The 23,147-nt window shown below is 40.3% G+C and overlaps 2 protein-coding genes across 3 annotated transcripts; both read left to right on the top strand.

Annotated features, from left to right (window-relative positions):
- Positions 1–673: 673 nt before the first annotated feature.
- LOC308219676 (uncharacterized protein) lies at positions 674–8,234 on the top strand. Its single transcript, XM_080614967.1, has 2 exons — positions 674–805; positions 8,094–8,234. The coding sequence occupies exons 1-2, from the start codon at positions 767–769 to the stop codon at positions 8,187–8,189; spliced, it is 135 nt and encodes a 44-aa protein (XP_080471093.1). The 5' UTR covers positions 674–766; the 3' UTR covers positions 8,190–8,234.
- Positions 8,235–8,508: 274 nt separating this feature from the next.
- PTP4A1 (protein tyrosine phosphatase 4A1) lies at positions 8,509–16,555 on the top strand. 2 transcript variants are annotated; one of them, XM_080614965.1, is made up of 5 exons: positions 8,509–8,644; positions 10,103–10,195; positions 10,569–10,699; positions 13,645–13,719; positions 14,958–16,554. In XM_080614965.1, exons 1-5 carry the CDS (start codon positions 8,540–8,542, stop codon positions 15,073–15,075), a joined length of 522 nt encoding a protein of 173 aa, XP_080471091.1. In that variant the 5' UTR covers positions 8,509–8,539; the 3' UTR covers positions 15,076–16,554. The 2 variants fall into 2 exon arrangements, with proteins under 2 accessions (XP_080471091.1, XP_080471092.1); XM_080614966.1 differs by lacking the exon at positions 13,645–13,719 and having other exon boundaries at positions 14,958–16,555.
- Positions 16,556–23,147: the final 6,592 nt, after the last annotated feature.

Genomic DNA, 23,147 nt, shown 5'->3' with positions numbered 1-23,147 from the left:
CCGAGGCCGCAGTGCCGCAACACGCCACCCCGCTCCCTCCTCACCATTTCCGCCTCTCAGCCCTGCCGGGCGCCCCGCCCTCAGGCACCCCCCAACCCGGGAACTGGCTAGCTGCAGTCGGCGATCCGCAGCGGCTGCGGGGCGCCCATCGACCGCCCTGTGCCCAGGGAGCGGGGAACCCTCTAGAACTCGCCACCCCGAGGGAGCCGGAGGCCGCGCCGGGTGGTTCAAGGCGAAGCCGCCGGCGGGGAGAGCGGCTCCCGCGCAGGGTGGCTCCAGCCCAACCCCGCAGACGCTTCCCCCGCGTCCCGCTCTGCCCCCACCGCGCCGCACCGCGCCACACCCCGCCCCACCCGGCCCCGCCGCCACCCGCTTCATTCACTAACCGGTTCTCGCCGGCTGCCTCCGCCTCCCGGCTGCCCCCCGTCTCCGCCCAGCCTGCCGGCGCCACGCCCCCCGGCGGCTTCGCTCCCTCCCCGGACGCTCTGGCGGCGCCTCTAATTGGGCGGGAGAAACGCTCATCGGTGACGTCCACGAGCGAGGGCGGGTCCTGGGGTGCCAGTGCAGGAGGCGGCGCTGAGTGTCCCTGCTGGTGCAGCCGCGTCTGCTCCGCGCCAGCCCGCAGAGCCACCCGTCGTCGCAGCTGTATGGTCCTTTCTCGCCTTGCCGCTGAACCCCCTCCGGCAGCTCCGCGGCCTCCAGCGCCTCCGCGTCCTCCTGGTTCTGCTCCTCCTGCCCCCGGCGGTGGCGCCCGCACCCCGGCTGTATGATCAGGCTACAGTCTTCAATGAGTAACCATATTCCTGTGAGTGTCGCCCGCACGTCCGCGCCCCCCGCCCGCCTCCCCCGGTCCCTATCCCCGCCGGCTGTGAGGTCCTCAGGCAGTCCGCGTCTGACCCGCTACCTCGCCTCTCCTCCCCCTTTCCTTCTGCCTTCCCCGTTTCCTCCATGTTTCTTTGTTCTGTCGCCCGGGCCACGCCGGCTCCCGGCGGCTGCTCTCAGGGCCGGGCTACAGGAGAGGCGAGGAAGCCAGCCCCGGTGTGGCGGGGCTCGGCCCTTCTGGCGCCCCTTAGCTTCTTCTCACGCCTGACGGTGTCCGTTTCTTCTTTTCTGCCGGGAGAGAAGCAGAGGGCGACCTCTCCGCAGCTCCCGAGCGGCCCGGCCTGGGCACAAAGCCGCTTTGTGATCCTGGCTGCTGCCGGCCCCTCCCGCCGGCCCGGCATTCTCCACCGCCGGTGTCTGTCTGGTGGCGTCTGTCGGGCAGGTCTACGCGGGCGGCCGCCGGGGAGGGCAGCGCCTCTGCCGCCGGGGTCCCAGCGCCCCAGGACTCGTGTCAGGCCGGCAGTGGTGGGAACCGGGAGCCCCCTGCCGGGGGGAGGCCAGGGCCGGGCGGCGGCTCCGGGGGACAAGATGGCTCCGCGTCGGGAGCCTGATAGAAGCGTGATGCGAACCCGTGACCGCCGCAGCTGGGGCGACGGCTCGGCCCGCTGGGCGGTGTCACGGCCGGGACAGCGGCTTCTCACCGGGGAGAGACGGGCAGGTCGGGAGGCCGGCGACCCAAGGCTGATGCTACGCTGGGGGCGGCCGGGGCCTGGGTCTTAACGGGCAAGCCGGGGCTTGCCCGTGGTTGCCCGCCAGCCCGGTGGTGCGATGGCGAGCGTGGCAGGGCCATGCGGCTGGTTGCTGGGGCAGCCGGTTCTCGCCCCCCGCCGTGGCCCCACGTGTGCGGCCGGGGCGGGGGCGGCCGAGCTGCTGCTTTGTCTCCGGCGTCCTCGGGTGGACGTGAATCCTTTCCGAAATGAGTTTTACGCAGCAGAGGTGGGGTATGCATGAACTCCCGTATGCAGCAGGCCTTGTTCAGGCCGGGCTTTTACATGGCTCTTCGGCCGGATGAAAAGTCCGCAGAGGAGTCACTTAAGTACACGTTGAAGTGGATGTCTCTGCAACAGTGTGCCATTATCCCTCAGAAGCTCACAAACGCGGCCAAATTTTGACCGAAGCTGCTTGTAAGATATTGCCCTCTGGCTTTTCGAGGAAGGCATTTTCTTCCGGAGGTGGATCACGGTTTCAGCATCTGAAGTGTTTGCGTTCTTCATCTGCTTGCTAACTCCCTGCTCTCCCTTCCCCCTCCCAGGTAGTCTCGGTGCCAGTTGCTGCCTATCATCTGTGACTGCAGTGCACAAACAATGCAAGGCTTGCTGGTGGTAGTAAGTCCTTCAAAAGTGGGGAAGCAAGAAAGACAAAGCATTATGAAAATCAAGTAATCTACAGTAATAGAAACAGGATTAGTGGTGGTTATGTGCAGATCTTGGTTGTGGTCTCATAACCAGCCATGCACATAGCAAATGTTACGAGCTGACAAATGCACAGTCTCTGTAGCATGAGGGTCCTGCAATTCTAGTGTTTCTTACTACTGCTGTAGACACCTTTCCAATATGTTTCCTGCATCTGCAGAGTCTTTCCCAAGCAGTGAGTGACTCAGATGTATGAACACTGTCTCCTTGTAATCTCGTAAAACTGTGAAATCAAAAAACATGAAGGTGACACTTAAATGTCAGTTCTTACTATTCCATTGATGGAACAGCAAAGGGTTTTGAAATTGTTGTACAGGAACAGAATTGTTTTGGGGAAAATGTAAAAGAAGCAGCACAAAATTGCACGGCTATGGGAGGAAATAAGAGAGTGAGAAAGAAAAATGAGTGACAGAGCAGGAGCCAAAGAAGGATGTCAGTGTCCTATCGAAACTAAATGTGTCAGTAAGGCAGTAAATAAATAGCATTTAGCCTTATCTAATAACTTCTATCTTGTGCAACCTTCCTATTCTGACAGAATACATGCCAGGTAAGAGTGCTGGATCTGTCCCAGTGTGTGGGCTGACGATAAGTGATCACTTGTTCTCTTAAAGATTAACCAGAGCACCCAGATCAGAGTATTACTGAATTCTGAACAATCTAAGTAGCAGATTATAACTTTATTTAAAAAAAAAACCCACCAAAACAAAAAAAAACCCGCCAAACTAGAATTCACTCTCTCAGATCAATACAAGAGGTACTTCTGTGTTAAACGTAAATCTGTAACTCCTTACAGTTTTTTTTTCACAGATTAAGCTTCTTGTTTGGCACTCATACCCTTATTAGACTCAGTAAAATAGAGCAATAACTGTCTTTGCATGTATATGCTAAATTTCTCATGTTACTGCTTTAAACATAATGGAGTAATTCTTGAGTAGAATGACAGGGTTTATGTCATTTGCTATTGAAGTGACAGCGTTAAGTCATTTTGAGAGTCTGCTTTCAGAAACTCAGGAGGCTGCACTAGACAAGTGCGTTATTTCTGTGATTTATTATTTTTTCCCAATATCTGCTGAAGCTTCTTTGTGGGATTTTTTTGGCTGGTTAGTTGAGGAGGGTGGAGGTTGGTGGTTTTGGGGTTTTTTTTCTTGGTCCAAGCAGAACTAGAAACACAACCACATGGCCTCAGTTTTATCATCTCTGGAAGCTGTATTGACTTGTTAGACAGGAAGCTTTGAGATAATTTTTTCTTCCCCCTAAACTGCATTCTTGAATCACAAGAAACATCCTTGTTCACAGAACACGTTGGCAACAAATTTATGATAAAACCTTTGGAATCTCCCCTCTGTGATACATTAATGTTATTTTCTTAGGTCATCGGTCGCTTTCTCTGGTCCAGAATGGATAGTGTTATCACCATGGATATCATAATACAGGCATTCATGTGCCCAGTAGATAAGAGACCCATCATGTCAACAATACCTAATGATGTGCCTCTATTTTGTGTAATGATTCTGCAGTTTGTACCCCTTACCCTCCTACTTCTCCTTGTCTGCCTTAGCAGTTGCTACTTAGGTTTTGGGTAGTAAGAGAAAGGGATATTTGTCCCTCAGTCTTTCAGTAACTTTTTGTTGTGTAGGAAGTTAGAACAATGAACTTATTTGCAGGTGTTCTCAAACTGTAATGAAATGTAGTTCTAGTTTTCTAGTTTTGATCGTGGTTTCAGTAGTTGAGCAAGTGGTAGGTCTTGACTTCAGAGAATGTGGTAGCACATGGTTGGTTCTGGGTATAAATGTTTCTGATCTATGAGCAAGTGGATTGAGCAACTGTGAACCATCTTGCAGATTTTCTGAAGGTAGAGTGAAGTGTCATGTAACTGTAAACAAGCACTTTTGTTTGCATGCTTCTCAAGATGCTACCTAGTTGTGAACAAGAATGTCAACAGCATAGGATAACCATATACCTCTCTGCTTTCCACCTGTCAGTAACGATCTAGTAAGTTACTTGTTACTTTCATAAACAGTTTTTGCTAGACACAAGTGATTGTTTCAAACCCAGAATTAACACGCAACTGAATATGCTTGTCAATGAAGACAGATACTTTAGCTTCCAGCCCTAAAGAAAGACATGAATTAAAGCTTTTCTTTTCAAGAGGAATTCCTCTTGCTTAAATTCTCTAACTTTTCCTAGCATAAATGATGGTAGATGGTACAATTATAATTAACATTACTTTATCCCATATTGGACAGGATACCTTCTCTTAGTAGGTGGTCCTGGTGTATTAACCTTAGTTTTGTTTTCCAAGTTTATTTTGATGGGTCTAACAGCCTAAATGTTTGGCTTTCAGTTACTGGTAGGAACAGCTGCTTTTATTTCCAAACCCCTGATGTGTTAATTTTCCTCAAGGAAAACTCATGTAAATTGTAAGGAATATGCTGGAATACCCAGCTTGATGGTACAAATGATGAGTTGCTGTTAAGCATACAATACTCTGCATTTGAGTTTCACTTCTGCAGCCTTATGCTTACATACACTATCTTGACTTTTTTGATAGCTTACCTACCAACTAGTTCACTGTCTCAGACAATAAAGTAATTTAAAAGTGTATTTCCAAGCTTCTCAAAAGTTTGCTCATGTAATTTGAGTTTTTTCTAAGCCTGAAGTGGTCCTAATTAATACAACACTTTTTATAGCTGATTTCTTATCCTCCAAGTCTTTTTGCTGAAGGGTGAAGCCTACTACTCTGGCTTAGTGCCATAACACGAACAGTGTGCCAGGGTACTACTTGTCTTTAATTTTCATTTGACTCTCAGAACAGAACTAAACTTGGTTAGCAAAGCCGCCTTAAGGATAGTACAGTGTGTCACTGGCCGAAGAAATTGGTCTGCATGTGGAGCCTTCTGACTAGAAATGATGAGAAGTGGTGGTATTCACATCAAAGGAAAATGTGAGCTTTGTTCCTTTATACTGGGGCAGCAGCAGTTGCCAAGGCAAACAGTGAGAACTCAAGCTTAATATTGTGTAATATACTTGCTTCAGCTTTGTATAAGAATTTGAACTTTGCACCCAGTTTCTAGATATGATTAACAATCTGCATTTAAAAAGTAGGATTTATTACTTGACTAATGCTTTGCTGTCTGTCTTCCTGTTTACCCCTGTGATCAGTTTGTCTGGTATAGTACTGAGTACTCCTAATTGTACTAATGTGCTAATGGCAGCATGCCTACCGGGCTGGATGAATCCTGATTACATCTTACTTCCTACCTTCCTCAGTATGGGGTCATATTTACTGTTTACAATTACTCTACATTCTTTCCTCCCCAAAAATCTCCATCTTGCAGATTGAAAGGTCTTTTATTTACCTTAGTGACCTCATTCTATCTCCTTGAGCTCACTTGCATGTATTTCTGTTTCCAACAACCTTCACTCTACCAGGGAGAAAGACTGGCTATGGCTCCTCTTAGCAGTCTTAGAAGAGATAAACATAAGATCTGCAATGAGCATGTGAAAAGCGGCACAAGACCTTGGGCAGCTCTATCTGCTTAAAGCTGTCCTGTCCTTTTATGCTGTTCTGCTACTTAAACTAATTTAAAGTGACTTTAAATAAGCTAACTTTTGGTCTTTTTTTTTTTTAGTTACTATTTTAGGTGTTCCTTAAGTCTGCTCCTAGGAGCCTTTTTAATACACAGCTACCTTCTGCTAGGGCATGGCTGGTGTGTCAGATCATGATTCTTGGAGGTCTGAGTCTCAATTATCCTGGTTCCTGTTACTCTGTTGGCATTTGACTTCATAGAGTCTTCCTTATTCCTTTCATGCCTTTTACATTTAGACTTCTCACTGTTCCTCAAGCTATCACAAATAAAACCTTCATTCTACAACCCATACAGAAATAGATATGGTAATATCTGGGGTGGTGACCTAGTGCATATCTAATTGTCTCATTAGTTTCTTGTATTTGTTAGCAGGTTTTGTTTGTTTGGGCTGTTGTTTTTTTTTGGTCTTTTCTGTGGTTTTGCTCCTGTGGTTTGTTTGGTTTGTTTTGTTGTTGTGGATTTTGTTTGTTTGCTTGTTGAAGCCTTAAAACTTCTTACAGGGAAGCTGTCTAAAAGCATGAAACAGATGCCTGATTGTGTTCGGTCTGCATTTTTTTAGAGGTCTTTTGCAACATTGTCCATCTGTTACAGTCCAGTCTCCTGATGATTCTGATCTTTTCTGTTACTACTACTCTGTTACTGAGCTTCCTCTTCTCTGGACTTACGAACAGAGCAAAGCTATGTCTACAACATAAAACACTGCTGCAATTCTTTAAATTATAGTCGTCTTTAAGAATTCTTACACTGCCAAGATACCTAGATGACCTTTAAAGGTCCCTTTCAACAGCTATTCTATGATTCTATACCTCTTAGAAAACTCAACAATTATTAAACTATTGGTCTGTTGTGACTTCTGCTTAATAATAGTTTTTGTTAGATAGTAGACTCACTGTAGTCTTACAGTATATGGTTTAATGCCTGTAGTGGAATCTTGGACTAACTTCAAATCCTAGATGGCAGTTAATGACCATGATTTATTTGCATGTCACTTTTTCTTCCTGCCCTTTGGGAAAGTGAATGAAGATACTGGTTATTACCAGCACTTACTGTATAGTTGTCTTAATTTGCTTTCTCATGATTGGAAAGCTTTTCAGCACAGGCTGCTGCTTTCATAGTCTTTTGAATGGGAGGGTTTGAGTGTAGAGCACTGAAATAATGTCTCTTCTTATTTTCTCATGTACGCTTGCACTGATTATATATGTGGATGGATGCGCAGAGCTCGCTTGTAGTTTTAAAAAAAAAAATCTGAACACTGCTACAGTGAAGTTACAGCTTGTGTTTGCTAGAAACTAGATTTATGAAGGGAAAGAACTGATATTGCATGTTTTTAGCTAGACTGTGACCACTATCTTGGAATATTAATAAAGTCGTAGTGTAAAAAGGCAGTTAAAGGCACATGGAGGTTGCCATGAGTCTTCAGCCTTTAATGTGTGAAACATTCTTTAGTCAGAAATCTGTGTGACCTGAAAGTCTCGAAAAATGTTCAGAAGATCACAGTTTTTTGTTAGCCCACAAAGACCTTGCATTTGCTTCCACAGCCTCCTATTTGCGACAGCTGGATTTAGGTGAATTTTTAATTTTTTTTTAACTGGCTGTTCTGTATGTGAATTAATGATGCTTATATGCCAAGTAAGTCTTTTGCCTTTAAGACAAGTGATTCTACATCTATGTAGAGACTGGTAGATTTTTTTAAACACTAGAAATTGTTTGATACTCAGCTTGAGTATCAAACAAGGAATCTCATCCTTGCCTTCATGGGACTGCTTAAGGTTAGTATAACTTTAGTACGTGTTGTATGTCTCCCAATTCAGAATGTAAAATACTGTTGTATGGGTACCCTGCAAAAGCTATGCTTCATATAAATACAGGGTTTCTTGAAACTTGGTGTCTTCTTGCAATGTTTATCACATTTGAATTGATATTTTAATACATTTCCATTTCTGGTGTTGAAACAACCCTACATGCAAACTTCGTATTAATTAAATGCATTTATTTTCAAGTAATCCTTGCTAAGAAAGGTTAATGGGATTCTTGTGCAAACCTAATTCTTGGATTAAAAAATAAAACTTGTGAAACTGCTTAGCTGCCCTGATTTTAATTTCTAATTTTATAATGCTTGGTGTCTTCAAAACAACCTCACTTCACCTGTGCTCATTATACTTTTTGTTTGTTTGTTTGTTTGTTTGTTTGTTTTCCTTTCTCTTTACAGCAGTTCTGTGGTGTTCTTGGTCACACATTTATGGAGTTTCTGAAGGGCAGTGGAGACTACTGCCAGGCACAGCACGACCTCTATGCAGACAAGTGAACTGTAGAAATTCATTACTACTCCACCAAGAAGCCCCCCTAAGAGTGGTTGACCAGGATAAGTAGTATTGAATAGAAATTGGCAGAGCATTTAACAACAGAATTCAGACCTGGATGGGGTAAACCTCAGTGCACTGCCTTTCTTTTGCCTCAGTATTACTGGATTGAAGAGTTGCTGCTTCTTGTTAGGAGGTTCATTTCATTTCCCATTGCTCCCAACTTCATACGTCCAAGCACTGAGAATTTCACGTGGAGTATAGTGAAGTAGACTTCCGTTTCTCTACATCACTTCTGTATTAGAATTTTTTTTGAATCCTTTCATTATCTTGTTGCATGTTTATCTAAATCAATATGGCCCGAATGAACCGCCCAGCTCCTGTGGAAATCACCTACAAGAACATGAGATTCCTAATCACACACAATCCAACCAATGCAACCTTAAACAAATTTATAGAGGTAAGGCCAGAACAAAATTCTTATTGGTGTATTTTTTTTAATGTCTGAACAGCATGCTGTATTGACAGTTTACTCCTTTACTAGTTGATAACAGCTGTGGAAGCCATATGAAGAGGTATGATGCTGTTTGTGTACTGACCTTTTTCAAATACTGATGCCATGATCCAAAGACCTACAGATAAATCTATTCACAAAAACATACTTCTGAAAGTGAAGCAAAGAAATAATTATACCATATAGTATGTTGTACATTGGTTAGGTCTGAAAACAGGAATTGTCTGGCAGAGTTATGTGTAGAATGATACAAAAGTAGGCTAGTGATAAGAATTCACTTTTAGATTAACTTAAAGTGGCGTAACATTTCTCTGCACCTATTGCTTGGTGATTAAAAAAGAGAATAATTAACTATACATTGTGGATCAGAAGCTTAGGAACAAATAACAGGATGGCAATATGCTTTCATGACTCTAGTATAGCTTAAGAGAATCCTCTGAGTGTCATAGTGAAATTTGTGGTGGTAGCCTTGCTCTACATCCAGAGCTGCTGAAGCTAGTGTAAGTATTTTGGCACATGCTGCAATTGTTTACTGACTAAAGCTAGGTTGCTTGGCATATATTGCTAGTATCTGAATAGATCATCTGAACCTCGAATCTAGCATGTTGGAGCTATAAACTGCACAGTTAAAGTGGATGCATATATTCTAACAACAGGTTCCTCCAAAGTTACCTCCTGTTAAGGTCTGAGCTTGTAATGCAGTCTCTTGTCCAGTGTGTGATAATTTACAAGAAACAGAGTGAGATAACATTTGCTTGCCATTATACTCTTGACTACTAAGTCAAAGATGCTTAGACTACACTTCAGTCATTTCAGTGACAGCTACAGTGACAATGATGGGTTGCTGCAAGGAGAATGAAGAGTGATCACCTTTTTTTATTATTATTATTGAGGGTAATAGCAAAATGAAAAGCAAAATTGTTACGGTAACTCAGGAACTGGAACAATGTATTGTCCTGTGTTCTTAACAGTAGGAGGTTTTATAAGCCTGTTTTAAATAGAGAGAAAGGGAAGATCTAATCGTCATATCAAAATGCTTTTAGTGAAGCAAACCGGGAAACATCCTGTTACTTTAAAAGGAATTATCTTTTTGGAGATAGACTACTTATTTCATTAGTATTTATCTGGATATGATTTTAAAACAAAAAAGTCTGATCCAACATAACAAAACTTAATCTTCAATCTGTTTGCAGCAACAGGTTAAAGGTTTCTGGCATTAGCACACAGGTTTTTAGTTATTTCAGCTGTCTGTATTCCTCACAGGGTGGCAAGAATGTCTGTGAGTTTGCTTACTGAATATTTTGAAGCGAGTTGTTAAGCTAACCAACAGAAAATTCAGTCGTAAGTGAAGTTGGTTTACTCTTAAAGCAGGATTTATTTATTTTTTTTTTTATAATTCCCTAGGAACTTAAGAAATACGGTGTTACCACAGTGGTAAGAGTGTGTGAAGCTACTTATGACACTGCTCCGGTGGAAAAAGAAGGCATTCAGGTTTTGGTAAGTAGTGTAGGAGCAGAGTTTAAAACCAACCCACTCCCTCACCCCACTTCAAAAAATAATTTCTGTTGACACCACCTTATTAGCTCTACAAATGTACTCCAGCAACTGATGGAGGCAAAAGCAGTACAGACACTTTCTCTTGTCAGGAAAAAATAGCCAGGTTTGAGCAAAATAATTTGGTCAATGACAATTGATTGAAAGGACTATATTCCTAATATTGCGTAGTTACACTACTAGAAAATGTAAGCTCGAGTGGTTCCCTTAGCTGTCAGCTCTTTTTTCCGTTGTTCCCACACACTGTGTATGCACACAGCATACAGCATAAAGAGTTCTATGCTTACATATTTATATATGTCATCCTGTATTCTAGGATTGGCCCTTTGATGACGGTGCTCCACCATCTAACCAGATTGTTGACGATTGGCTAAACCTCCTTAAAGTTAAATTTCGTGAAGAACCTGGTTGTTGTATTGCTGTACACTGTGTTGCTGGTCTTGGAAGGTGGGTAAAGTTTTAAAGAACTGTTGAATTGCCATGCCTGGTCAGACTTGTTGAGATCAAGTACAAAAGTTTACTTGAGGTGAATGTAAAATAGTCACATACCAAGTACTGGAATGACCTCACAGTTAAAAGTCATTCAGATGGCAAGAAAACGGTTGCAAGTACATATTAGACTTAAAGGATTTTAATTAATAGATGATGCTGTTATCACAGCTCTTTCACAAAAACTGCTGGGTAAACAAGTATAGTCTTGTACCAAGCATATTGATGAGTGCCCCGTTGATGTTATGTCCTACTAGGTTGTCTTCATTCTAATGGATGTGTTTTTTACGAAGTTTTCTCTTCATCCCCATTTCAGCAGTATTGTCAGCCTCCTTGTACTGAGGGTATTGTAACCACTTGTCCTGGGTTCAGCCACAAAAAGAGGGGTGTTCTTGGTATATCATGACAAACTTTCATCTACTATGTGTTTAGGGGATGAAGAGTATTTTCCAAAGTCCCAAAGCTTTGTTTCAATTTCATCCTCAGTTGTGAGAACATAATGGTTTGCTGCTATTGTTCTAGACTACCCGTAACAAGATGTGTTCAAAAAGCAGTAGCCATATTCTAGCCATGGATTTCACCATATCCAATATAAACTGTAGGTTTCTGATCTTGCTGTCCATAAGCCTGGTTTGTCCATTGTTTGTGGTATGGCTTCACATTAACAAATTTGACTGTAGTGGTGAATGCTACCAAAAGAAGTCCCTTAAGCTGCCTAAAATGGTATCTGCTGGGCTTTCCTCAAAATTAGGCAGTTAATTGGTTGCAGATCCTAGTTTTTTATCATGTTGGATTTTTGTCTGTGGTTTGGTTTTTTGTTTTTGTTTTTGTTTTTTGCTTCATTTTGTGGGTTTTGGTTTGGTTTTGGCTTTTGTTTGTTTGTTTTGGTTTTTTAATTCCTGAACATATGAGACCACTTAAGCTTGCTATGAGGTGCACAAGTCTATTGTTAGCCTGTGGCATGAGGGTTTGTCTCGATTTTTCTTTTTAAGCCATAAATTGCTGATGTATTTGAGTTTGATTCGTGTCAAGCTTTTCTGACTGAAAACTGTGTTCTGTCAGAAGAATAATAGTGTGACAAACAAGGAAATCCTTGGGGGTGTGCAGCACCCTGTGGATTGCATCTGTTCCTAAAACTTGTGACTAGTTCTAGGACTTGTTGGTTCTTGTTGCTATGGGGTCCTCACTGCTTCTAAGGAGGCTTGTTTATGGGAATAGAAGCCCATATGCAACTCTTGCTCACAATCAGTTGGCTTTGAAACAAATGGGCAAATATTACTTGCATTTTATTCCTGCTGTCCTCTCCTATACCTAAAGTCAGATGAACAAAGCTCAGGTTAATTTAAATCCCATTTTCACATGAGGATGGGTAGCTCAAATGGATGGTATAATGGCTAAGTTAATGTAAAAAATCACTCAATCAGGAGGACTGTGTGGATGAAGCCCTCTACAGGCAGGTAGGAGCAGCCTCAGTCTTGCAGGCCTTCTTTCTCATGGGGGACTTCAACAAACCTGGTATCTATTGGAGGGATGGTATGGTCTGGCACAGGCAGTCCAGGAGATCCCTCAATTGTGTGGATGACAACTTCCTCTTGCAAGTGATAGAGGAGCCAATGAGGAGAGGTGCCATGCTTCACCTTGTGCTCACCAGCAGGGAGGGGCTTGTCAGGATGGATGGACCACTCGGTGGATAAAGAACTGGCTGGATGACTGCATGCAGAGAGTTGCGGTCAACGGCTCAGTGACCAATTGGAGATGGGTAATGAGTGGTGTCCCTCAGGGATCGATGTTGGGACTGATCCTGTGCAACATCTTTGTCGGTGACATGGACAGTGGGATTGAGTGCGCCCTCAGCAAGTTTGCTGATGACATCGAGCTGTGTGGTTCGGTTGATACGCTGGAGGGAAGGGATGCCATCCAGAGGGACCTCAACACACTTGTGAGGTGGGCTGATGCCAACCTTATGAAGTTTAACCATGCTAAGTGCAAGGTCCTACACCTGGGTTGGAGCAATCCCAGGCACAGCTACAGGTTGGGCAGAGAAGAGATTCAGAGCAGCCCTGCAGAGAAGCACTTGGGGGTGTTGGTCAATGAGAAAATGAATATGAGCCGGCAGTGTGTGCTCACAGCCCAGAAAGCCAACCGTATCCTGGGCTGCATCAAGAGGAGCGTGACCAGCAGGTCGAAGGAGATGATCCTGCCCCTCTACTCTGCTCTCGTGAGACCTCACTTGGAGTATTGTGCACAGTTCTGGTGTCCTAAACATAAAAAGGACATGGAACTGTTGGAGCAATGCAGAGAGCCACAGGGATGGATAATCAGGGGACAGGAGCACCTCCCGTATGAAGATAGGCTGAGAAAGTTGGGTCTGTTCAGCCTGGAGAAGAGAGGGCTGCGTGGAGACCTCATAGCAGCCTTCCAGTATCTGAAGGGGTCCTACAGGTGTGCCAGAGAGGTACTCTTTATCAGAGACTGTAGCAATAGGACAAGGGGTAATGGGTTTAAATTTCAGCAGGAGAAGTTCAGGTTAAATATAAGGAAGAAGTTCTTCACTGTGAAGATGCTGAGGCACTGGAAAAGGTTGCCAAAGAAGTGGAAAATGCTCCATCCCTGACAGCATTCAAGGCCAGGTTGGTCAGAGCTTTGGGCGACATGGTCTAGTGTGAAGTGTCCGTGCCCATGGCAGGGGGTTTGGAACTAGATGATCTTAAGGTCCTTTCAAACCCTAACCATTCTATGAAAAACGGCTTCTACATGTCTTTTTTTGCTTCCTCAGGGGAAAAATACCAGATACACAGGACAGAAAAAAGAACTGGGGGAAGTTAACTCTTTTCTAAATATGTATTGGCAAATGCTAAACTGATGTTGGGTTTGGTTTTAGTTTTGTTTTGTTTTTTAACCAGAGCTCCAGTCTTAGTTGCCCTTGCACTGATAGAATGTGGAATGAAGTATGAAGATGCAGTGCAATTCATAAGACAGTAAGTATGAAGCTAATATCTAGCTGTTTCCAAGATTCAACATATTGATATATCCTTGGGCACTAAAGCAAAGCAAATTCTGAATGCTGTTCTTGTCTTACACTCTTAAGATATTTAGTACGTCTGAACATTTTAACACACATGCTGCATACAGTCAGCATTGTAGGACTTTGCTTGTATGATGGGTTTTTTTCTTGTTCCTGTGGAAACCAGAATCAGGAAGTAATCGTTTGAGCAAGATTTTTTTTTTTTTTTTTTAATCTAAATAAAACCCTTAACAGCTAACCTTCACTTAGATCTGCAGGGTTATCTTTGTGCATATGAGAGTCAGAATACCTTTGAAATTTAGATTCTGTCTAATAGCTAGAGCCAACACGCATTCATGTTTGTGGATCCTTTCGTCTGTATTACATCAAAGTGTGCTAAACAGTTCTTCATAGTGTGGGGGTTTGTTTTTTTTTTTGGGGGGGTGGGGGTTTTTTTTTCCTGCTATTCTACTGCAGAAAAATATTTCCTTGGATTTTTTTAATGAACGTATGTATATTGGATGAGAATAGTTGTAGTCTTTGCCTTAATTTTGCATATATTTAATTAACTATATTTAAAAGAAGCTGCAGATCATATAAACAGTACCAAAATACTTCTTGCATAATTGCCAAGCCTTTAAAGAATTAAATTTGGTATGTATGTCTTAGTAGGCTGATGTATATAAAGTGAGAAATAAGCCTGGTACTTATTCCAAATGCTCAACAAATATGTACCCTTCTTTCACATAATTTTGGTTTGTAGAAACCAAGAAAGCTCAATTTCTGTTAAGCTTTTATTATGGGGAATTGCAATGTTTATAATATATACTTTAATACTCCAGTACTCTCCATAATTATTTAAAGAGATTGCATAACTTCAGCTTTAAGACCACCATATCTCGTCTGCTTTCTTGCTTCCTTTTGAAGTTCCTTCTAAGGATATTAATATAAGATCTTTGGCTGGTGTGTATCAGAGGCCAGAATACTGTCTAAAATGCTGTGTGCTCCTTTGCAGTTCAGTAAGGTATTTGTGAAAGGAAGCTACCACCCTCTTTCCTGGCACTTTTAATTATCCGTATTTTGGTTACAGTCTTGACTTAATGGTGGGGGTTTTTTTAAGGGACCTAAAAATATTTTTCTCTGGTTGGTGATATTATTTCACTGGGCAGTAGATTAATGTTCTGTTTAAAATATTTTTTTCCCCTCCTCTAGGAAGCGGCGTGGAGCTTTTAACAGCAAGCAACTTCTGTACTTGGAGAAATACCGCCCCAAGATGCGTCTGCGCTTTAAAGACTCCAATGGTCACCGAAATAATTGTTGTATTCAGTAAAGCTCAACAGCCTATAGTACTTCTTTGGGAATAAAGGATGGAAACTAGAATTAAGCAGACTGCATGACAAAGACATCAGTCCGATACTTTTTTTTAGTAGCGAAGGAAGCTTCCTTAGGAGTATTTAATAGGCTAAAGGCTTAGTAGAAATGGAACTTCTATGTTTAGATAAATATCCGTTTGGAGACCCAGTAAATGTTTTTGCTGTACCCTGTTTCTGAGCTGTCTCCTTGTTCATTAACTACTGGTTCAAATAACCTTTAATCATGTCATTGAGTCTTTACCACATAGTTTCAACTACTAAAAATTGGGGTACTAAAAGAAATCAATTTGTAGAGAGATTAGGTGCCAAAATACCCAGCATATCAGCTACATGTTTTTCCTTATAAATGAGCATAGTTCTGATGTGAGAACTACCAGCTTACCTGGACCCTTATTATCTTTTTTTTTTTGATACAGCCATTTCAATATTTAAGAATATGGCCTCTAAGGTAGTCTTGCCTGCTCACTGTATGTTTTGTCTCCCACAATCGCACTAGAAATTACCAGGTTTTGCACAGTCTTGTCTTTTTAATACTATGAATTACAGTGACTTTTTACCCCAGCATCTGTACTTTTCTGTTACTTGAACCTCTCCATTTTACAAATCATTACTATCTGGTTACTCATGTAGAAAGTCTTTTAAATTGTACAGAAGCACACAAGTCTTTAATGTCTCCAGACAAAAAGCCTTACAGTAAAATTAATGTCGGCACTTCATGTGCAACTTAATAGAGGGCCTGAAAATGTTGGGAGGGGCTATTTAATATTTCTAGTAAAATGTTGCCTTTGTCTTGTGCAGGAAGTATAGAATATGCCCTTTACTTTAGTAAATATTTTTTTAAAACGTAGAAATGCTTTGTTATTGTAGCTAAAAATTCTGAATCAGAAAATTTCTGAAAAATCTTGTAATTTCTTTTACTTGTACCTATTGGAAGTTGTTTACCAACTATTGCTTTGTTGAAAGTGTGATTTCTTTTCTTTTTTTCGTTTTTCTTTTATTTTTCCTCCTTGAGTTTCTGCTGTGAATTGGGCAGACCTCTGTAATATTTTGTATGCCTTTCAAGCTGCGTAACTTAATATTTGAATACTTGATAATTTGTTTTATTATGTAATTGATAAAATGGTGATGTGTATTAATGTTAGTTCAACCATATATTTATACTGTCTTGGGAATGTGTGGTTATAGTTCTGTGGGAGAAATAATTTTGCCAGTGTTCACCAGCTTGTAAAACCTAGTGCGAGAGCTTAAACATCTAAATAAATACTGAAATGCACTTAAAAAGTTTGTTGAAACGCTCATGGCTTTCACTTTTTTGTGTGCTTTGTCTGCAATCTTGAGGTGCCTAAATTCAGAATTTATCCAGGCATCTGTTTTCTTTTAAATCTGGCCCTGAATGTCCCCTTTGCTGTAATGTTTGCTATTTGTTTTACTCATAAATAAATGTGGACAAAAATTAATAGTAGAAAGTACAGTATTTCTTTATGTAGCTTATTTGTAAGTTCCCCACTACTAAAATAGTTGCCTACTGTTCTTGAAACTGTCTTTGCAGTAAATGCAGAAGCATACTCGCATCTGTAAAGCTCGGAGAACAATTTTATCAGTAGCCTTAGAAGGTATTTACAAAATAGTACAATACAATGCTTCATTGTCAACACTGAAGCTATATCCAAACAGGAGATAGCCTAAGAATTGCATGAGCTAAGAGCTGTGTTTGAGTTTACAGTGGTGACCAAACTTCCTGATGAGAACGGGGAGATGTTCTTAGTAACCAGCTGAGGTGGTGATCATAAGCTCAGGCCAAAATTAACCTATGCTTAAAATTAACCTATGGTTAAATATATGTTGTCTTTTTAAGCAGTGAGGTGGGATGCTGTGTGCAACATCGGCCTCAGTGAGATTTGATGAAAGGTACAGTCTCATTATACTTTGAAATTCTGTATGATTTAAAATGCCTGAAATGGAATATAACTTAGCTTAGTCCATAAAGCAGCAAAACTCTTAAATAGTACAGCTTTCCTTTGGAAGTCAAACTTGCTTTAAAGGATATTTTTATAAAGGAATACAGCTTTTGGCTGAGAAAATAAGGCCTTTTCTTTTGGAATGCTGTCCAAAGTCATCAATGTTTCTATTGTCGAAGTGGGCTAGACTTTAGCAAAGATATAACCTACAAAAATTGTGTAACTCAGAAGTACAGCAGGCTGATGTAAATACTGGTTTAACACAGATTAATATCCACGTTGAGTTAAAAATATGCACTTGGTCACTCATGGAAGTAGGAGGAATCTGTAAAACAATTGCCAGTAAAATACCTGATTTTTTTTTTTTTTCCCTATTTAAATATATCAGTGCAATTTCTGTACATACATCAGATTTTGTTGTGTTCCCCACAGGATTTACACTGGGAAGGAGGGCTGCATTTAGATTAAGAACTCTAACATGATACTGATGTGAACATGGTCCTTTGAACTCTTCAAACCTGAGAGTGTGCTTGACTTGATTTCAGTAGATTGAGATTTCTAAAGAGGAAATACTTTTGCATACTGTGTGTGTTTAAAGCAAAGATGAAGTCAACTTCTGAATTATTCCCACATTTAGACATGAATCTCAAAAAGAAAATACCTCTTCCTCTTCTGTCTTAACAACTAGTAGGTTTTAGGGACTAAAATGCTGACTACTCAAAACATGAAGATAAAATAGCAGATGGAAATACATAAAACATTAAATAAAAATCTATGTAATTTATATCAATTCACAAATAAAATGGAAGAAGATCTTAAATGGAATTACTGGATCTTCAGTGTAAAGCCTGGCATGGAAGACAGGCTCTAATGTTATGTCTAATTCTAGATGCTTAGAATGGCTATATAACTCTTTTGTCCTTTTTCAAGAGTTATGTTGTGGCAGTACTTAATTACATTGTAGCACATTCTTGTCCTCTACTAGGCTATGTTTTGTGCTGTGGACCTAATGGCTTGGATGGGTATGGTTTGTAAATGGTGGTATTATAGGATTCCTTAGCATGTAGTGGAAGATAAATACTTATGGGAAACGGGAGAGGAAGAGCATGATCTTACAAATACTGCAGCAGAAAACATAGGTTGCCTATACTGTTCTATAATATAGTCTCTAATGCTGAGGAAAGATAGTAAAACAAGATATTCTGTTACTGGATATTGAAAATCAGGTATAAAGTTAAATGTGATTTTCTTGAATCTGATTCTCAAGTTCTGAGCTGTCCGTTTCAACTGAAGTCAGTAAATACTGTACTTATATATGAAACTATGTAGTGTTGCATATTTCTGAACAATCCTGAAGCATTTTAGACTGTGTACTCAGAACTAGTTAATGCTTCCAGTTGTCAATCTCCCTGGTCTTCAGTTTTCTGAGCATAAACATTCATTCATTCCAGTCATAGAATCATAGGATAGTTAGGGTTGGAAAGGATTGTAAGATCATCTAGTTCCAACCCCCCTGCCATGGGCAGCGATGCCTCAGTTTTGGAGATAAGCAGTAATTTCTGAACTAATCAGGCCCATCTGTATAATTGCAGCAGAAACAGGAAAATGTGCAATTATGTATTGAGTGTAAAACCTAGATTAGACTTAAAGATCTTGTTTGGCCATAGGAGTGGTAGTAAAGCACTGCTCATTCATGTGAGCAGTTTACCCTTACAAGTGAGATGAGGGTGGAAAAGCTGTGTAATTAGATTTCAGTATTTGAGAAGGTCAGACTAAGGTTTCATAGATGACATTACCTGTATCATTTTTAAGCTTTTGAGTGTTTGAGTGTGTACTATTAACAGTTTTTTCATTTTTGTTTTAAGTATGTGCAACATTAAATTAAATAGTAACTGGGAGATAGTATTCAATATTTTGGGTTTGTGGGGATTTTGCTGTATCATGAAGTATTTTCAGGAATATGGGGGAAGTTGTCAAACTGGAGATCATAGTTAATCTACTTGGAACAATGTGGGGGTTTTTTGTTTTTTTGTTTTTTTTTTTTCCTACACATTTCTATAATCCCACTGTAATAAAAAGAACAGTTATACTTCTAGTTGAATTCACATTTTAAAATCAGGCTGAAAATTGGTGGGGTTTTTAGTAGTTTGGACTCATATAACAAATAGAGACTTACACATGAGTAGAGGCTTCCCTTACACTTACTGAAAGGGATTTTGCACTTCTCAGGCAGTTAATCATATGCTGAGAGATACCTAAAATGGGCTAGAAGAAGAGCTCTCCAAAAGTAAGAGCATAGTCTGTAAAGAGAGCATGGGACAGCAAATTCAGTTTGTTACATTGGGATCTACAAGTAGATTAAATCAATCTCGCCTCACTTGTTTAAGTGCAATAGTACAAATGATCAGGTAAAGTATTGTGTATTTCACTCAATGTACTTGAGAAATTACCTGCTCTTAATGTGTAATAAACATTGACAATTATAATCTGATTTGATTTTGATTGATTTAGATTTACGCTACAAATAATTAGAGCGAGCCCTATTAGGCATGATTTTTCCTCTTGATAATCACCTGTATGAATGCTGCTAATTTTGACAAATGTTGTTCTAATGCATTCTGTCCTCAATGCATTGATATTTAATTATCTCAATAACAACACAAGTTACTTATCAATGGAAAACATCTTTGGAAGTTAATAGTGGTTAAACGGTGGTCTGACAAGAAACGATAAGGACAGCGCCAGAAGATCAAGTTGCCTGCTTCAGTTTCTGATTCAAATGAGAACTCTTTCAAAGCACAGCTGAAGAAAACCAAATAGCAGAGTGTTTAGATACATGGGAATGCCCAGTATAGAAATACTCAAACAATAGAAGACAGGTAACCTGTGTCAGTGTAACAAAACCTAAGTAAGTATATGGAAAGGGTATTTTCTAGTGGGCTGGAGTTTTAATTCTACTTTATTGGTAGAAGTTTCTACTGGCACAAATATATTCTTATTCTTCACATAAACTTGTATGTGACAATATGTCGTCGGCAAATTTCACAGATACTTGTTCTCAAGAACTTGAATTACATTTGGGTTTTGGAGAATATTTGAATATTTTGGAGAATATTTGAATATTTGAAGAAATAATTGAAGGCAATAAACTCTTCTTCCCAAACCATAGGCCCATTGTTATGATACTGATCTGAATGGGACAGTGCTGCTTTAGCATTTACACATATTTCATTGGCTCCTAACAGGAGGCTACACACTCCTTAGTGTTTGCTTTCTTCAATTCCCAGGGAAATCTGTGTGTCACAAGGTAGGGCATGCAAACCCTGAACTTGCCTTTCACATTTCAATTCAACTCTACAACAACTTTCAATTCTTCCTAATAAAAGCACATAAAGGCAATGAGGGCATAGCAGATCTGTAAAGTTGGGAAGGAGTTCCCTTATACTGCAAATACAACCATGTCTTTAAGCTCAATATACAAGGTGTTCTACAGTAACCAGGTCCTTTATGCAAAGCTACTTTTCTGCCAATTGACACCCAGCCTGTACTGGTGCATGGGCTATTACATTCCACATGCAGGAGTTAACAACAAAAATGACAATGCTCTTCATCCACTGAAGAAACCATCTCATCAAATGCTATCAGATTGGTCAGACAATTCTTGACCTTGGTAAATTCAAGTTGGCATGCACACAATCTCTTCTTTTTCATGTGCTTCCTGGGAAAGGAAGTGAGGCCTCTGTGCTAGCTATCATAGTTTGCTTTCCTCTAGCACTCCATAACCTCATTCAAGGATTTATTTTTTTTTTTTCACTGGTGTATACAAATCTCTGCAAACAATGTCAAGAATATCCATTTTATCCTTCTGGGATACAATGGCTTTTTTCTTTTTTTTTTTTTTTTTTTTTTTTCCAGTCTCAAATCTGTGTATTTCATTAGATAATTCCTAACAAATAGTTTGTAGCTTCTGTATGCTTCATCTCTCTACTAAAATCTACCCTTAGTCATACAATCAATGGCTAAACATCCTTTGTCTTCAGAACCTCGCCTTTGTTCACCAAGGTGTACTGTTGATTTTAAAAGCTACAGTCCCTTTCACCCATGGAACTGAATGGTTTTCTGCTACTTCCTAGAGTATGACATGCAACTATTGTTTGAAACGACCAGCAGCTGCTAACAAGTTTTTATGTGGGGCAAAAGAATGATCTTATCTTAAACTTGGTGGAAAGAGGGTAAAGTGGAACATGTTACTCCTCCTGTACTAGCTACAGCAAGGAAAGTTGGGCAATATAAGGAAAAATGGTGTCAAAATCAGTTGTTGTTAATAAAAAGTGGGACTAGAAAATTTTAGAGTATTGACTGTTATTGTTCTGCATTTGAAGAAGTCAAATAATTCTTATTACAATAAGAAATATAAAAGATCTGAAGAACTAAGTTTTAAATTTTGCTAAGGATACTACTTCACAGTAATTTACATCAAATAGGGTTTGGATGACCTAGCAATGGAGCTTTCTGAACTCTTGATATTGGCAAATCCTGGGTATTGCGTGCAGGCAGTCTGCTGTTCATCCTGGGGGAAAACATGGCAAATGTGGTATGAAAGTCAGTTTTCTAATTGTTAAGAGGTGTAAATGTAATATGAATTTTCATGAAGCAAAAGGAAAAAAAAAGCTTGTTCAGTGTTGCAAATTCAGCAGATAAATGAAAATGCTGCTTTAGTATATTTCTTTTAGAGGTCTCATTCTGCTTTGTATGACATTCTAAGAACTTATGTAACTTACAAACTAAATAAACCACTTGCGTTTTAAAATCATTTGAATCAAGCATCTTGAGAAAATTCAACTAGACATACCCAGCCAAAAAAAAAGATTCTCCTGTGAGACTTTGCTTGCATAGTTATTGGCCTACTGCTACAACATATATCAGCTTTTGAGCTTTTGACAGGAGCAAATACCACCATGCAGCATAGGAGAAAACCTGCCAGTTTGCTATCATATTAAACAACTCCTTTATCCAGTTAAGTATATGGAGCAATACAACTCCCTTCTACATTTTGACAACTGGAGAACTAGTAATTTAACACTCAAAAGCGAGCCATGTTTAAGACCAGTGCGGCAGGGGAAGGCTGTTAAGAAAGTTATTCAGGAGCCTCTTGGAAAGAGTTGTAGCTGAAAAGAGACTTAGAACTACAAGCAAATAAACTGTCTTCTGCTGCTTTCTCTTATGTTCAGGGCAATAGTAGACTGTTTCCTGAAAATAAATAGGTTGCTTTCCAATGTAAACAACTTGCAAGATCTGGATTATTACCAAGTAGCTCATGTGTAAAGGAACAACATGATAAAAAACATTGCTAGGAAAGATAGTAGATGGTGCAGTTGTAATTGGGTAAAGCTGATCTGCCATTGTACATAAAGATCTCTAATACCTATTAAATTGTCTGTTGAGGTGGATTTTTTCTTTTTCTTTTTTTTTTTCTTGTTTGTTGAATTAAACCACAATGAAGGTGCTACAGGTGGGCAAGGTAATTATTTATCTAACAAACATGACTATAAAGGGACTGTCACAGCATGGGTCATGGTAAAATTATACTAACTCTATTAAACTGAGATGGGTCAGTGGAGTTACATGACTTTTGAAAGCACAAAGAAAGAACTGAATAGGGCAATGAACAATGATCAGATTACTAACAGTGCTTTGCCTTCTGCTTGTGTCAAAAGCAATGAGATCAAAATGGTTGAATGATGGAAAATTGCTGACATTCAGTATGTAACTGGATTTCACTTCCAACAGTAATTTTATTTCTTAGTATAATCTCGACAATATGTCAGAAGTTTAGCACCTTGTTGAAAGATTGTGCTTTAAGACCCTCTGAAGAAATAACTGAGTAGCTCAGTTCTGTGCATCATAAGACAGTTGTATTTTTTTAAAGATGCTTGCCTTGGAAAGGAGGGAGAATTTCTGAAATTGGGAAAGTATGGGAAGAAAACTGGAATAAAAAAACCCCTTGTGGTGATTTGCATAAAGGTGATATAAGAAGGACAGACAAAAAAAATCAAGTAGGTTAAAAACTG

Source organism: Psittacula echo, assembly GCF_963264785.1.
Source record: "Psittacula echo genome assembly, chromosome: 4".
NCBI classification, from domain to species: domain Eukaryota; kingdom Metazoa; phylum Chordata; class Aves; order Psittaciformes; family Psittacidae; genus Psittacula; species Psittacula echo.
Note: the sequence above shows the minus strand (reverse complement) of the source record. Positions and strands in the feature narration are given on the sequence as shown.